This window comes from Eleutherodactylus coqui, chromosome 2 (assembly GCF_035609145.1).
Source record: "Eleutherodactylus coqui strain aEleCoq1 chromosome 2, aEleCoq1.hap1, whole genome shotgun sequence".
In the NCBI taxonomy this organism is placed as follows: Eukaryota; Metazoa; Chordata; class Amphibia; order Anura; family Eleutherodactylidae; genus Eleutherodactylus; species Eleutherodactylus coqui.
Window position 1 is genome coordinate 261,399,892 of NC_089838.1, and position 17,344 is coordinate 261,417,235.

The 17,344-nt window shown below is 41.3% G+C and overlaps 1 protein-coding gene across 2 annotated transcripts in view; it reads left to right on the plus strand.

The window, feature by feature from the left end:
* Nucleotides 1–16,674, plus strand: part of ANKDD1A (ankyrin repeat and death domain containing 1A) — an 84,672-nt gene extending 67,998 nt beyond the window's left edge. For both annotated transcript variants that reach the window (XM_066592887.1, XM_066592888.1), the window contains 7 exons: nucleotides 1,141–1,239; nucleotides 1,535–1,633; nucleotides 5,782–5,880; nucleotides 5,965–6,060; nucleotides 6,156–6,357; nucleotides 9,029–9,160; nucleotides 10,689–16,674. In XM_066592887.1, coding sequence (XP_066448984.1) covers nucleotides 1,141–1,239; nucleotides 1,535–1,633; nucleotides 5,782–5,880; nucleotides 5,965–6,060; nucleotides 6,156–6,357; nucleotides 9,029–9,160; nucleotides 10,689–10,750 — 789 coding nt within the window. In that variant the 3' untranslated portion in view covers nucleotides 10,751–16,674. The remainder of the gene's footprint in view (nucleotides 1–1,140; nucleotides 1,240–1,534; nucleotides 1,634–5,781; nucleotides 5,881–5,964; nucleotides 6,061–6,155; nucleotides 6,358–9,028; nucleotides 9,161–10,688) is intronic.
* The last annotated feature ends 670 nt before the right edge of the window (nucleotides 16,675–17,344 follow it).

Here is a 17,344-nt window from a genome sequence, read left to right on the forward strand (position 1 = left end):
GCATAAAAAGCGCCGGACATACAAATGTCAGTGCGTATTCACTGCATTTTGAATGCACCTGTAGAGAACAATTGGGCTCACATGCTTAATACTTGGTTAAAATAGAACTTGCCGCGTTCTTTTTTTAAGCGCATAACATACGTAATAAATATATGTGAGTGTGAATGAAACAATGAAAATCAATATAGTTTTATTGACGCCATTTACAGCGAATCATGTGCGCATAATACGCGATGCAAATACGCTGGAGTAACCCTGGCCTAATGGGTATTTCCAAAAGTGTCCCTTCAACATGTATCGTATAAATGTATTAGATGGTTATGATATCCCTATGGGTTTTTCTGTTTGATCTCTTGTATACTGGCCATTCTTTCATTCCCAACTAGGTGACTAAAGAGTCACCTAGTGATTACTATTATCGATTATTCTTTTTTTTAAACTTTTTAAACTATTTTTACTGAAGGTTAAACAATAGGGATGAGCGAGCGTACTCGGAAAAGCACTACTCGCTCGAGTAATTTGCTTTATCCGAGTATCGCTGTGCTCGGGTCTGAAGATTCGGGTGCCGGCACGGAGCGGGGAGATGCAGGGGAGAGCGGGGAGGAACGGAGGTAAGATCTTTCTCTCCCTCTCTCCCGCCCGCTCTCCCCTGCTCCCCGCTGCGACTCACCTGTCAGCCGCAGCGGCACCCGAATCTTCAGGGACGAGCACAGCGATACTCGGATAAAGCAAATTACTCGAGCGAGTAGTGCTTTTCCGAGTATGCTCGCTCATCCCTATTAAACAACATACAAAGGTGTATATATTAAAGAGAACATGGTATAGAAAACAATGCCTGACAAAAGAGCATTGAGGGGGTAAGGTCTTCCTAATGCTAAAGATCAAAGACCAAGTAGCTGTGCCTAATACAGTGGAGGCCACGGGTCCCATCAGTGGGGACTTTACTGGAGTATTGGTGTAGATGAGGGGAGCAAGCATGGTGAATAGAACATAAAAGGAGAATTGCACCACCGGGCCCACACCCTATCAAAGGTATCTGCACATTTACGTCCCTTTTATAAACTATGTAGTTGTATGGCACGACTGAATTTATCTATTATAATTCTTAGATTAAAATGATCCCTCTTTATTGGTTCATAGAAGGGAATGAACGCTCTTCATTATGCTGCTTCCCACGGGCTTAAAGACATTGCCAGGATGCTCATAGACGCAGGAATTAACATCAATGCAGTGAACAATGTAAGTGCAAGATCTCCGCAATCATCTTATTGCATTTAATTACTATGCATTTCAGTAACCTGGATATATATAAACTGAGTGTGTATATATGTATATGTATATATGTATATGTATATATATATATATATATATATATATATCATATTTTTCAGACTTAAGACAAACCTTTTAGCAAGAAAAAATCTGTCTAAAACCTCCCTGCACTATATAGAATATATAATAATTTTTTCTATATATTAGTACTACTAGATTGATTCTATCCACTAACACTTCGTGACTTTTCTTCTTCTTCTAGCAAAAGTCTACCGCCCTGCATATATCTGTCCTGCAGAACTTTCCCTCCATGGTGAAGCTCTTCATAGACTGCGAGTGTGACCTGGACATTACAGATTATGTAAGAGACCAACAAGCTGTGGAGGTTGTGAAGGAGTAGGATTTCTAATGGGAAACATATTACTAGATTATTCAGACACCTTGATAACATTAACCCTTTCCAATCCACTGTTTGACGTCTAAAGACATTCTGATTGAAAGCTTTACAGCTCCAATGTTGGAAGACGCCTGGCAGGGTGTTCTTACTGTATATTACTGTCCACAATGTTGTCGGAGGCCTCTCTAGCATGTCCCATACCGCAGTACTGGCTCTAGCCAGCAGATGGTACCATTGTATAATGGCAGAAAGAGAAAAACCCCTAGGAAACCCGGAAACCAAAATTGGATTGCAAAGGGTTAACAGATTTGTTGTCCTGACCATTTTCACACATTTGACAAACAGAACTAAAACCTGAACTGTAGTTGAAAATAAGAAAAAATCCTCTAACCCTCCTTCCCCTCGTGCCCACAAGGTTTTCCTTTACTTTGGGAGCTTGTCCTAATAGAATGCTTTTAGAAATACCATATATTTAAAGATGAGCGAGTATACTCGCTAAGGCACTACTCGTCCGAGTAATGTGCCTTAGATGAGTATCTCCCTGCTCATCCATAAAGATTCGGGGGGCCGCCGCGGGGCAGGGAGCTGCGGGGGAGAGCGGGGAGGAACGGAGGGGAGATCTCTCTCTCCCTCTCTCCCGCCTGCTCTCCCCTGCTCCCCGCCGCGACTCACCTGTCAGCCGCAGCGGTCCCCGAATCTTTATGGACGAGCACAGCGATACTCGGCTATGGCACATTATTCGGACGAGTAGTGCCTTAGCGAGTATACTTGCTCATCCTTACCAAATAACTTCAATACTTCAGTATTGCAATATATGTATCGGGGTACTTGTGGGTTATCTTGTCGCCACTTTTTAAATTAATTTTTCAAATGCTTCACCAATACATATGCATAAAGAAAAGCATTATTTATTTCTTAAACTCTTTTTATTTCTCCAAAACATAAATATTTATAATATTATTCTATATTAAAAATGTGGTGACAGATAACCCTTAAGTACCGGTGTAAGAGATCAAACGATCACAAGTTCAGGTCGCCTACGGGGACTAAAAAGCAGAGTGCAAAAATAAGTGGAAGATTAAAGATTTTTTAATTATTACAGAAAAAGAATACTAAAAGTAGAAAAACAACAAGCTTTTTCCTCATCCCTTTTAATTCATAATAAAAATAAATAATTAGCAAAAACCGAAAACATATTTGGGACCGCTGCATCCATAAAAGTCCAATTTTTCAAAATCACAGATTATTAATGACGCATAAATAAATGTTGGCAGAAAAAAAAGATAGAATTGCACTTTTTTTTCACTCTGTCTCCAAGAAAAAATGTAATACAATGTGATCAAAAAGTCGAATATACTCCAAACCATGGGTTGTCCTGCAAATAAACGAGCGGTCTCACAACCCTATAAATGGACAGGCAACAAAGTTATGGCTGTTAGAAGAGGGCAACAGAAAATGTATATATTTTTTTTAAAGCTATTTAGTTTTTTGTTTTTTTTTGCTGCACTACATTTAAAAAATTAATTTGGTATTGTCGTAATCATACCGACCCACAGGATAAAGTTACGTCATTTTTTGCCACAGTATGTATGCCACAAAAACAAGACCCTGTAAAGATGGCAGAATTGAATTTTTTTTTTATTTTTATTTTCACTCCACTTAGAATTTTTTTTAAATGTTTCAGTACGTTATTTGGTACATGGTACCACCGGAAAATACAACTTGTCCTGCAAAAACACAAGTCTTCAGACAGCTACATCGATGGAAAAATTAGAGTTCTGATTTTTGAAAGTGGGGATGAAAAACTGAAAATAAAAACAAATAAAAAAACGAATGAGGGCTGCGTCCTAAAGGTGTTGATATGATACCAAGCCGTTATGCTCTAGCCTCGGGAAATGTTTGACGTCATGGCGTATCACATTTATCCATGGCAGTGAAAAGGTTAAGAAATTAATTACTGCAATCCAATACTGTGGTGAACATTTCACTGTCGGTTTAGAGAAATTAACCCTACAGTGTTTCTGAGGATTTGTTCTTGTTTTTTTTCTGCACTTTTTAATTGCTCAACCCCAGCTGCAGGCGAGTTTACTGAAGTTGGATGATGCAACTATTGCTCAACGCAACACGATCCTGTTTTTTTTTTACAAGTAAATAGCTAGAAGCTAAGAAACTTTTTTAATAAAGTGACCCAACAGTTCAGGACAAACCAAGATGGCTGCACCTGTTCTAGTCACCATAAATCATACTCAGAAGACTGACATTAATATCCTATTACATGTTGTAATTAAAGGGACTCGTTGAATTTTGTTCAAACAGGATGACCAATTCAGCCATTCTGCATTGTGCCAGTCCCAATGATTCCGTCCTGTCTTTTTGAATAAAGTGACCCTCCAGTTCAGGACAAATCAAGATGGCCATACCTGTTCTCTGAGTACCTGATGTAGACTGTCCGTTGGTAGGGCATTGACAGTCTGTTCTTTTTACACGGGCCAATCATTGACCCTGGGTATTCCTTTGACCGCTTGTTTGCCGAGCAGTTGGACTGCATAAAGGGACTAGTGATCAGCGGGCTAATGAGCGAACACTCATTTGTTGGCTGATCGGCTAGTTTTTGCCAGCGTAAAAATATTCGCTGATCACCAGTACATCTTCCCTTTTGAATAGGGGATGCACAGTTGGCTTATACTATTGTTCATCCACGAAAGCCAATTATTGACCTGTGTAAAAAGAAACTATACAAGCGCCAATCAACAGGTGTAGTGATATGCGCACGTTACATTGGGCCAAGAATTTGGCCCATAATAAAAAATCATTAGACACCACATGTTAACAGCACTGGCCAATCAGAGCAGCTTGTAGTATCTTAAGACTATCAATTCACTAGCAGTGCATCAGGTAGTTAGAGAAGTTGGACGGCCATCTTTGGTTGCTTTAAGGTATAATGTTTGTGTAGGTAAAGACTCAAGGTTCTGGTGCAAAAATTTCAGCTTCCAACTTCCCACAGACAGCAAGCCCCCACTTTTTGAGAAACTTTGTGATAGACGTGCAGCACAACCAAGTCTGCAGCTGCCTGTTGGGATGTTCCGCAGATTTCACATGCTGCATTGCGATGGATGAAATCAGCTGCCAAATCCTCTATGAAGAATATTTATACACAATGTAGATCAGAGTTCCCCAACTCCAGTCCTCAGGGACCCCAACAGGTCCTGTTTTCTGGATTTCCTCAGTATTGCACAGGTGATGTAATTATTGTCAGTGCCTCAGACAGGTGCTCTTACTATAAAATATCCTGATAACATGACCTGTTGGTGGTCCCTGAGGATTGGAGTTGGGGAACACTGATGTAGATGGTCTTTTTACATCTCCTACATGTGCATTGAGGATCTGGTGATTATTTCTCTCGAGAAGACAAGCGTCGGTGTTGCCTACAGAATCCTAACAATAATTGCCCTCTGTAAGCGAGCTTTTATATAGATGTTTTTAATATGCTATCAATACTTGTACACGTTCCTCCCCTTCACAGAAGTATAACAAAATATACCATTGTGTTAAAATATTGGGGTTTCTTCACTTTTTTTGTTGTTTGTAATATTATGTAAAACCGCAACCAAATTGCAAAGTGTGAGCAGACCCAAATAGTTTATTATAGGTCTCCTCCTGCTCTTCTTGCACCCACCACGGTCTTTAATCAGAAACTTTCCTCTGTGGTGTCCTGCACATCATTATTGGGCTTTGTGGCTAATGCGGCTGCTGTGACTCTTGTGGCTATGCTTCCTGTTGCATAAGCATTGGGTTAGAGAAGTTGTGCATGTCAATTCATTCCAATTCATTCATTGCTGTGCAATTTGAAATTCACACATCTTCAAGCTTACTAATACTGCACATTATACATGTATGTGACCCCCACTGATACATCAGATCAGATACAGATCTGGCCTGGAATTGATTTTCGTCCACATTATTCTACTCCCCATAAATCATACTCAGAAGACTGACCTGAATATCCTGTTACATGTTGTAATTAAAGGGCCTCCTTGAGTCTTGTTCAAACAGGCTGACCCATTCTGCATTGTGCCAGTCCCAACGTAATGTGCCTTCCTGTTTTTTTCTAGAGGTTGCAGACTCCTCTCCATATAGCGGCAGAACATGGGCGGCAGGAAATGGCAGAAATGATTCTCATTGCAGGAGTTAATCTGAAGTTACAAGATAAGGTACACAAAGTGATACGCTTTATACATCTAGGCTGAGCTGTATATATAGCTATGGCTGTATAACAAGCGTGCTTTGTCTTTCAGCAAGGAAAGACCTCCCTTGATGTGGCCGCTCGAGGGAATCACATCAACTTGGCAGACATGATTATCAAGGCAGATCGATTTTACAAGTGGGAGAAGGTAGGAATGGAATAAGTGTCATGTTTATTACGTAGGTCTCTTTATAAACGCCTTGGATTCTAAATTGGCTCTGCATGTGTCTTCTCTAATGGCAGGACAATTTGAACAGCGATTCAGACTCTTGGGTGGCCAGACACTTGACATTCCGACAGGACCACCGTCTTGAGACACAGCATATCCGCTCTGTTATCTGGAGGCTGGCAACAAAGTACTTAAAACCCAATGAGTGGAAGAAGCTGGCGCAATACTGGAAATTCACAGATGCTCACATCCGGGCTATAGATCAGCAGTGGACAGGTACAGTGACTCCATATGATGATCCCTGCTACAGCACGGAAAACGCCAATACACACACTGTTCAAAACCTCCTGATATTGCTTTTGTGTTTCTACTACAGCCGAGTAAGAAGGATAAATGTGAAGGAAGAGTTAAATTAGTAGTGTTTGCAAATTATAGGTCTGCATCCTCTCATTTGAAGATTGAAATCCGTGGTGCAAATCTCAAGAATGAATTGAAATACTGTGGATTTAACCCATTTACGACCAGTCACTGTATATATACGGCGGCTGGTCCTGGGCTTAGAGGACCACCGATCGTAAAAATACGGCGGTGCTCTAAGTCTCTCTAAGTCGGTGCAATCAGTCAGAGGCAGGAACGGGTTATCAGCTGTCAGTGACAGCTGATAACCTGGAGCAGAAGGCAGGAGGGGTTTTTAACCCTTCCTGCCTTCTGCTTCCCCGATATACAGTGGTCAATGAGCACTGTCTGTGCAAAGTGAAAGTAACATGTACTTTCAGTACGGGAGCCTCGGGGGGTCATGTGACCTCCCGGGATTCCCTGCTACTGCAGAGCTGGAGGGTCAGACTTAGACCCTGGCAGCTCTGCAGGTGACTAATGTCACCACAGGGGTTGCTTTCCCCTATAATTAGGGCTCCTATGGACGCCCCTGTTATAGTGGGAAAGTGTCAAATAAAGTTAAAAAAAAAAAAAAAGTGAGTGTCCCCCAGAGGTCTTATATGACGTCATGGGGGACACAGATAGTAAAAAACACAATTACATAAATAAGTAAAACAAAACAACAGAATAAAACAACTATATATACATAAGAAAGAGAATAACACGAAGCCGACGCCAACAAAAACCATCGCCGTATGCGCCCTGTGAACCAAAACCATACATACTATATATCAAAACGTCCGAAACAAATAGAGGAACCCATTTCCATACTTTATTTTAGTGTAAATATAAAAATAATTTTAAAAAAAACTATAAATGTTAAAAAAACCAATTTTTTTAGCATTTTACCCCCAATAAAACTAAAAAACGGAAAAAAAAGTCAGTGAAAAAGATATTAAAAAAATAGTCCTATATGTCACGGGAAAAAAAAACGCAGCAAAAATAATTTTGGTAGCTAAAGGAAAAAAAATAGAGCAGTAAAACCGCCACATGGGTAAAATCCCTAAAAAGTGTCTGGTCCTTAAGGTACAAAACAACCTGGTCCTTAAGGGGTTAAAAACCGCACCACGCTGATGATTATTATTATTTTTTATTTTTTTGAAAGCTCATGGACACTGCTGGTAAGATGCTTTGGATTTTCCGTAGAAGGTTCCGCTGCGATGTGCCTGTACAATACAGTTGTCAGAGCTGTGTCTTGTAATAAAAAGTAGTGTTTAACGAACTTTTCAAAAGTTTGGTTCAGCCAGTTGCTGAAATTTGGCTAAAAATTAGTTCGAACCGAACCTTCACCAATACCCCTATAATTATTGGTGGTGGTCCTCTGGGGCTCAGCAGTTAGCGCTGTTACCTTTTTTTGCTCTGAATTCCTTGGTTCAAACCTAACCAAGGCCAACATCTGCATGGGGTTTGTATGTTCTTAATGTGTTTGTGTGGTTTCCTCCCACATTGCAAAAACATGCTAATAGATGAATATAGATTATGAGCCCCAATGGGGGTGATATAAAGCACTGCGTAATATGCATGTGCTATATAAATAAAGATGATGATTATGAAATGGGGAGAACATACAAACTCCATGAAGATGTTGTCCTTGATCAGAATTGAACCTAGGACCCTAGTGCTCCAAGGGGACAGTGCTTTATGCTAGACCTTCTCTTACTTTTTCCTCTTTCTTTTTTACGGGTTTCATACAGAAAGCATCATAACACAAATACAGCCCATAACACAGAACAACTTTCATTGTCTGATTCCATAATACCCCTTTTAAAGGGGTTGTCTGGGGAAAATCTTCTTGCCCAAATACAGTTCAGCTCCAGTAGTATCAACACTTTTATTTCCAGCATGGTTCTGATACTGTGTCACGTGATATAGAGCTTGCTGCCTCTCCCGCTGTCAGTGATGTCCTTGCAGGGGGCTGACTGACTCGTTTACGTAATGAAGCAAATCCCTTCTTTCTCTGCATCAGTGGTGACAGAGAAGGGGCTGACTAAGTAATTGTAACGAGCCAGTCAGCCAGCTCCCTGCAAGCATGTCGCTAACATCAGAAAGGGGGAGGAAGATCTATATTGCATGACCCAGTGTCGAAATCATGTCGGAAGCGGAGATGCTGTTACCGCTGGACATAAACTGGATTCAGATAACTAGATTTCCCTAAGCAACCTCTTTTAAGACTATCTGCATTTTAATCTGCAGCACTTGTATTCCGTTGGCCGTTTTCGGCTCCTACCGCTGCTCTATGGGGCCGTCTTCAGCTGTTGGTAGGAGACGAAAGTGGCCGATGGAGCGTGAGTGCTGTAGATTAAAAGTGCAGGTAGTCTTCAACCACGGAGAAAATATTCAGGTTTATGAGATGAAGTATCTTGTCAAAGTATCAATCTAGCGATACCTTGTAGCCATCAGCAATTCCCCATATATACACACATGCCTGCCATATCTGCATGAATTAAGTGTAATGAGGGACATCAGTCATCCCGTGACACCGATAGGAGCTCATGTGATCTCTCTGTCCTAGGGAACAAAAGCTACAGGGAACATGGACACAGGATGCTCCTCATCTGGTTGCATGGAGTGGTGATGGCTGGAGATAACCCAGTGAAAGGATTATATGAAGGACTCGTTGGCATTGGGAGGACAGATCTAGCAGGTAATTGTTTTATGCAAAATTGTTTTATGGGCTAAAGAAGTGGGACTCTATAGTAATCGTGGTCCCTCTCGGTGGCCCCTGTAGTAATCATGCTCCCTCTCGGTGGCCCCTGTAGTAATCATGCTCCCTCTCGGTGGCCCCTGTAGTAATCATGCTTCCTCTCGGTGGCCCCTGTAGTAATCATGCTCCCTCCTGTGGCCCCTGTAGTCATCATGCTCCCTCTCGGTGGCCCCTATAGTAATCATGCTCCCTCTCGCTGGCCCCTATAGTCATCATGCTTACTCTCCGTGGCCCCTATAGTAATCATGTTCCCTCTCGGCGGCCCCTGCAGTATTCATGCTCCCTCTCGGTGGCCCCTGTAGTAATCAAGCTCCCTCTCGGTGGCTACTATAGTAATTATGCTCCTTCTCGGTGGTTCCTGTAGTAATCATGCTCCCTCTCGGTGGCCCTTGTAGTCATCATGTTCCCTCTCGGTAGCCCCTATAGTCATGCTTCCACTCGGTGGCCCCTATAGTAATCATGCTCCCTCTTGGTGGCCCCCTATAGTAATTATCCTCCTTCTCAGTGTTCCTTGTAGTAATCATGCTCCCTCTCGGTGGTTCCTGTAGTAATCATGCTCCCTCTCGGTGGTTCCTGTAGTAATCATGCTCCCTCTCGGTGGTTCCTGTAGTAATCAGGTTTCCTCTCGGTGGCCCCTGTAATCCTGTAATCATCATGCTTCCTCTCGGTGGCCCGTATAGTAATCATGCTCCCTCTCAGTGGCCCCCTTAGTAATCATGCTCCCTCTCGGTGCCCCATGTAGTAATCATGCTCCCTCTTGGTGGCCCCTATAGTAATCATGCTCCCTCCCGGTGGTCCCCCTAAGTAATCATGTTCCCTCTCGTTGGCCCCTATAGTAATCATGCTCCCTCTCAGTGGCCCCGGTAGTAATCATACTCCCTCTCAGTGGCCCCTATAGTAATAGTGCCCCCTGTTCCTCTGGACAGGCAGCAACTCCACCGCAAGGTATTTTAGCTCACTCTGGTCCAGCCGCCGCTGATTAATCAGAGACTCTGACCCCTGATCTCTCCTATCTGTGTTACTTCATGTCCTGTACGCAGCGTAGCCATGCTGGAGCTACAGGATGAGATAAAATAATCAGCGGCCGGGCTGGAGCCTTTGGAGTGAGGTAGAGTACTTTGTGATGAGGTTGGTGGTCCAAATGATCGGATAGTGAACAAAAGCGCTGTGCCTGATCATTATGGAAGGAAGTTTAGAGGGGTCTGACTCTGCCGGACCCTCCTGACATCAAACCAAAAGATGCACACACTTTCTAGAAATATATATATATTTTTTCTTCCTAAAAATATTTTTATTATGCACATCACATGAGAGCAAGTAGGGGCCTAGCTCACCCTCTAACATCGCAGCAGTAGCAATACTTACATAATCAGTGGACATGCTCATGAAATGGCAATTGTATCATGTAAAGGCATTGTTTGAGTCTGACCATTTTATCACATGTATGAACTTTCATAATCTTCCACAGAGAGCATCAGAAGGAAGGCAAATGCTGACGATCCAACCCCAAAGACTTGTGCAGCCATGTAACCGTCGTAGCGGAATAACTGCCCCTACAGACTGCAGTTTGGCCTACAGCACTATTACATCAAGGGCTGATTCTACATCCAAATACAATTCCTGCTGTGCCATTCATAAATCCAACCTCAGAGTACCGGATCTCTTACAGGCGCAACTACAGGTAGCGAACGCCTGTATAGGGCATCCTTCCAAATTGTGACCGCACCACCACAGGGCATTTTCTTTACATAGAAATTCATAGCACATCAAAGCACATCACTGGTGCAATATGGGGGTTTAAAAACCGGATGCCCCCGCCGAGCTCGGATTTTGTAATTACATTTTGTATGCATAGGGTGAGTGAGGTTTTTTTACTTAAAGCACATTTTGTGTGAAAGCGACCAGTAGATGACTGATTTTCTAGTACAGAGTATTTTCTATGTGCTTCATCTGCAAGGGTAAAGTGACGGGGGAGGTGAGCTGCATCCTATATACGTGTACATTTATGATATATGTGAGGGTCTTTGTAACAATTGCTCTTTTTAACCTTTTCGTAGAGAAACTAAATTATTTTGTATGTCTTTAAAGCATTACAGTAAGGTCAAAGGAACTTTTGAAAAACAACCAGAAACCTTTCAAACTGGCCTCTTTAAGTTACAGAAGTTAGATATCAAAGAAACATCATACACAAATAGGTTTATTACAGGGAATGGCATTTAATGTCTGTATTATGACCAAAAGACCCCGCCCCCGAGGTTCTCCTGGAACAATAGTCCTCTATGTTTTGTTCTGTAGATCCATCCATGAGGTCTGAGTCTTGTGGCTATAATGTGGAAGTTAAGGGAGCTTTCTTTGAGTCAAATATTGGTGATCTTAATGTATCTCATCACTGGTTACATAGTGCCATGTATACAGTTGTGAAAGTGATCTACAGTACAAGCCACAGCCACACTCTTACGAATGATACTGCGCCTGTGTAAATAATAAGGGGCTCTTTCATTCAGGTGATCGGGAAGGACCATCAGTAATCCAAGAGTACCTAAACTTTTTACCAGATATCAATAGTACAAGTGAATATATGAAACTTTGTAATATGTCTTATTAGAGAAAAATGCTTCCGTCTCTACTTGTAAGCCGCTGCTTCTCCTTCCTCCTGTACTGATCACCCACTCTGCATCTACTGATGACATCTGTACACAGACGTTTCAGATATACAAATCAGATAACAGCTGAAAACAAGACATAACATACAGTATTAACCCAGTAGACAATGAGAACAATAGGAGTGAGGGTCCTGTTCACAAGAGCTTACAGTCTATAAGGAAATAGAGGTGATACAAGTTCTGTACAATGGTCCAGCCATCTTTTATATAAATAGGGTCGTGTATATATAAAGCTGTACGCACCGGTTACCAGACTGTACATACAGATATGGGGTGTGGGGGATGCAGTGGACTGATAGGGTCAGGTTACAAGGGGCAATATAGAGGTGGAGTAAATGGAGAAGCATTACTGTAGATTAGGGATTAAGTGGAGAAAGAGGCATTTTTTGCTAATAAGATATATTGCAAAGTTTCTTATATTCCCTTGGACTATTGATTTATGAAAAAGTTTACGTACTCTTTAACTCTAGTAAAAAACATTAAAACGTGACAGTATTAGGATTGTCTGAAACCGGCCTAATGGCCACACAAGTGTATTACAGACACATTTATGCACTTGTAATATGGATGCTCTGAGTATCAGTGATCCCTATAATGTCCGGGTCAGTATACCTGGAGTCAGGCCAGGACATTCGTCCGTATTACGGGTACATATGTGTCTATAATATACATATGTGAGACCGGCCTAACTTACACTTGGAATGAGATCATAATTGACCTAACAGTTGTGTATGTCATCAGATGTAATTCTAGTAGGAAGTGTGGGGAAAATTAAGTGTCTACACGATTACAAAAACAATTAGAGATTATTTTATAACAGTAGGTAATTATCCAAAAATGTAAAGGGAATCTATCAGCTGGAACATGCTGTCCAATCTGCAGGCATGATGTCATAGAGCTGAGCAGATTGATCTATAGTTTTATGGGGAAAATTCTGTATTAATTGGGTTTTAATTATTTAACCAATTCTAAGCTGAACAGTCCAATGGGCGGTCTTATCAGTGATTGACAGCTACCCCTGTTTATACACTCATACACAGATAGCTGTCAATCATTGATAGCTCCGCCCATTGGACTGTTCAGCTCAGAATCATCAAAGGTGAATAAATTACAAGATATACTGAATCTTTTCCCATAAAGCTATATAATAATCTTCTCAGCTCCTCCTGCGCTATAACATGATGCCTGCAGTTTGGACAGCCTGTTCCAGCTGACAGGTTCCATTTAAAAGGTCAGTGACATTCTGCTCTGTGGATCGAGTTGCCAGAACAGGAATTCCTTATCTACTCCAGCATTAAGTGCAGCCTAGTACTCAGCATCCTATGTACCTGTAACTTTTTGATTCAGATTAGTCGTGACCCGCTGCCTTTTTGTGATTATTATACTCATTGACTCCAAAGTTTACAGAAATTCTAGTTATTTTGTAAAGAAAACTCTCATTTCTAGTGTATTTGTAACTGCAGACAACAGGAGTACAACCTGCCTTGAATAATACTCAGCCTTAGTTGCCAGATGTTACTAAATCACATGGTGCTTTGATGGAGCCTCCTGACTCTGTGCTGACACTATGCAAATACTTTGTAAGCAGAGCTCAGTGGATTCTGGCAGATAATTTACTCCAGAACGTACATTTTATGTATATTCTTCTTGTCATTAGCTTAAGAAATATTTTAAATTCTAGATGTAAACTAATGTAAAATCATTACATGGCATCCACAGTAGAAGGAGATGTGTAGTGTATTGTATGAGCTTTTACATTACATTCATTTATTCAGCTCTGGAGGTCAATGTGTCATATGAGATCTGACATAAGCACTCATTAGAGGCAGCCGCTGAACAACAATAAAGTGTTCTCTCACTTTGGTTGAATTGTAAAATCAAGTGGAAGTGTAGTATTTTATATATAGCACCCGCAGTCCTATAGAGCCGGAGGCTTTCCACGGGTTCCAGAGGGATTCTTCCCTTACCATATAGGGGAATATACCTGTGTAATACGGCATCTGATGGAGCGTGTCAGCTGCTGGATTCTGTAAGACATCAGAGGCGTACAGATGTACTATCCGATGTAGTGAGGGATGTAATACAGCCATGAGCAACAGGTTATGAGGTGTGACTTCTGTTCATAACCCAACCACAGTGCTAATATTACATAGATAATATATTTCTACAGTTGCAACAAAACATTTGGAATTACGTGGATTTCTGCATTGATTGCTAATTAAAATCTGTTCTGATTGTTATATCAGTCACAGTTAGACACACTCTAACAATGAACAAACCATTGTACCATTCATGTTTTTGCGCACAGCCAGTAATCCACAGTGCAGAGAGAAAAAGTAAGTGAACCCTTGAATTTAATCACCTATCTCCTTTAGCAGCAATAATCTCTGCGAAAAGTGTCCTATAGCTGCAAATAAAATTTGCACAACATTTAGGAAGAATTTTGAACCATTCCTCACTGCAAATGTTTAAGTTCATCAATATTTCTGCTGTGCCTTGTGCGCACAGTCCCCTTCAGATTATGCCCCGGCATCTCAATAAGGTTAAGGTCTGGACTCCGACTTGGCCATTCCAAAACACAAGTTTTCTTCTTTTTCAACCATTCTTTAGTTGATTTCTATTGTTGCATTACCCAACATGTTTTCAGTTGAGTTCATGGACGGCTATCCTTACATTTATCTTTTAAAATATTTTGATACATCTTCGAATTCATTGTTCCCTGAATGATCATAAAGGGTCCAGGCCCTGAGACGGCAAAGCAGCCCCTAGCCATGATGCTTCTTTCGCCATGCTTCATCGTTGGGATGAAGTTTTGGTGATGTGCAGCGTTCTTTTTCTTCCAAACGTACATTTGTGTTAAAGGTCCACTTCTGTCTTATCTACATTTTCCAAAATGCACTATAAAATATCCAGGTGACCTTGGGCAAACTTGATATGATCTGCATTTTTTTTTTTGACCACAACAGCTTGTTTTGTGATGTTTTTTTCATGGACACCATTCTTAAGTGTTTTTTGCAGTATGTGGAGACTTTTGCTGTTACTTTTGGGTTCTTTCTCTTTTAGGATTGACCATTGTGCTCTTGGAGTGATCTTAACAGGTTGATCACTCTTAGGCAGAGTATGAACAGTCCGAAATTTTCTCCCTTTGTACGGTCATTTGCTAATCACAGATTGACCCCAGATTTTACAGCTACATCTGTTTTTATTACATGTCTGCTGAAGTTTGTTTGTATCGAGGTATAGTTCACACGAATCGGCTCTATGGAAAAGGACAGATTTTTTAGTAAGCAGGCTTTGTATGTTTATTTAATGGGCATCTGCAAAACCCACCCTTCGACTCTCCTCTTAATGAATACACTTTTTACCAATTAGCTCTTCTTGGAGAAGTTATTAATACATAGGATTACTTAATTTTTCACCCTGCACTGTGGATTTCAGTGTGCTCAATAAAAGAAATGAATAGTACAACTGTTTGCGTGTCATTAAATTGTTTGTCTTAGGTAACAATTAGAGATGAGCGAGTATACTCGCTAAGGCATATTACTCGAGCGAGTAGTGCCTTAGCCGAGTATCTCCCGGCTCGTCTCTAAAGATTCGGGGCCGGTGCGGGTGACAGGTGAGTTGCGGCGGGGAGCGGGGGGGAAGGAGAGAGGGAGAGAGAGATCTCCCCTCCGTTCCTTCCCGCTTGCCCCCGCATCTTTAGAGACGAGCGGGGAGATACTTGGCTAAGGCACTACTCGCTTGAGTAATGTGCCTTAGCGAGTATACTCCCTCATCTCTAGTAACAATCAGACCTGATTTTATTAGTAATTGGTGCAGCAATCCAGGCTGTTCTAAAGGGTTCACTTCTTCTGGCAACTGTAAATAATAAATTGATAATTTGGTTTTAGCTGTATAAAATGCTCAAAATGCCAATCTTTTTTTTTAACTTTTAGGTGATGCTTCTGTATTGACTTACTAAACAGCTCCTCCTGACCTGAATCTGGACTGTATAGCCCGTTAATACAAAAGTGTCCTCCCAAGAAGAAAGCTGTTCTGGAATTTTAACAAGTCATGACAAATCCCGTAGGTGCTCTATGTAGAATAAAAGGAGGGCAATACCTATTGGAGGGTACTACTACCATACTAAGAAGGGGAAATTCTGCTTGGTTTCAATTTTAACCAAAAGTGAAATACATTTCAAGCTTATCCCTAGTAAAGGGATAAGTAGTGGTTCAGTCCACACCAGGGCCGTCTCTGCCGTGTTACACCTATAGCTTCACTACTATGTTTTCTTTTTAAATACTACGAACACTAATATGGAAGAAATGTATTTTTATATATCTTGCGGTTATTTGATAATGCACCAGTATACAAGCTCAAAATGCAGTGTTTGCATCAGTTCCACCAATATATAAAAAGAAAGTATATCATGCAAGCAGACCACAGTGCTGCTTTGGTGCCCACGGGGTCAGAAAAGAGGGACACTGCCAGAGGAAGAAATGAGGATACCTAAAACTTATCCATCACCTACTACTGTCCCTGGAGCAGCATGGTTGTGTAATATTGCATACTGCCCTACTGCTAATCAGGAAATGGGGTGGGAACTAACCCACAGCAAGGAGCGGAGCTCCCTACTGTGTATGCACACCTCCTTGTATGCAAGAAGTTACCTCTCGAAACAACTTTACTTGACTGAAACCTGTATATATCATTGGAGGGATGATGAACTAAATGGCCAAGGCATATAAAGCAACTTTTCTATCTGTATAAAGTGTCATTCTGTTCAATAAACTACACCCAGGAAAACACGTCTTGTATTCTAATGTCCTATATGCATTATGAATCTCTCTTTGTACATACTTACTGGTTGTGTCAGCTCGCTGTTCTAGGAAATCATTACAATAGATTTACAAACCTCAACATTCCCCTACTCTTCAATAGAAAGAATGGTTTGGGGAGTTTTAGATAATACAGTATTGTCCTCTTGATTCTTCATTCTGATTGCAAACTTCAGGTAGTAGTTATATGAATAACTAACTGTATTACATATTAGTACATGAGCATATCACTTCCTTAAAGGGGTTTTCTTGGCACAAAATGGAAATGCTGAAATCTAGCAGATACAGCAACCTGTACCTCTTATCTGCCAATCTGGACCCTAAGCTGATGCTTATTTACATTATTTCCAAAATAAAGAGATTGTTACCTACAACTTCCAACAGTTTGTATTTGAGCAGTGCTGTAGCTCCGCCCACAGCTTACAGGTCCTACAACTTACCGGCACCAACCTCCCTCCCACTCGGTGCCAGAGAGCCTGATGAAGCCAACAGACAGGAACTTCCAGTACTCTGAACTGCACATGAGCAAAAGAGCGCAGTGCTTCCACCCCTCTCCTCCCATCATGCACTGCTTACAGGGTGTTGAAGGCTACAGACCGGGAAGGAAGTAGCAAATGCGGACAAGATGTCAGAGGAAGTGT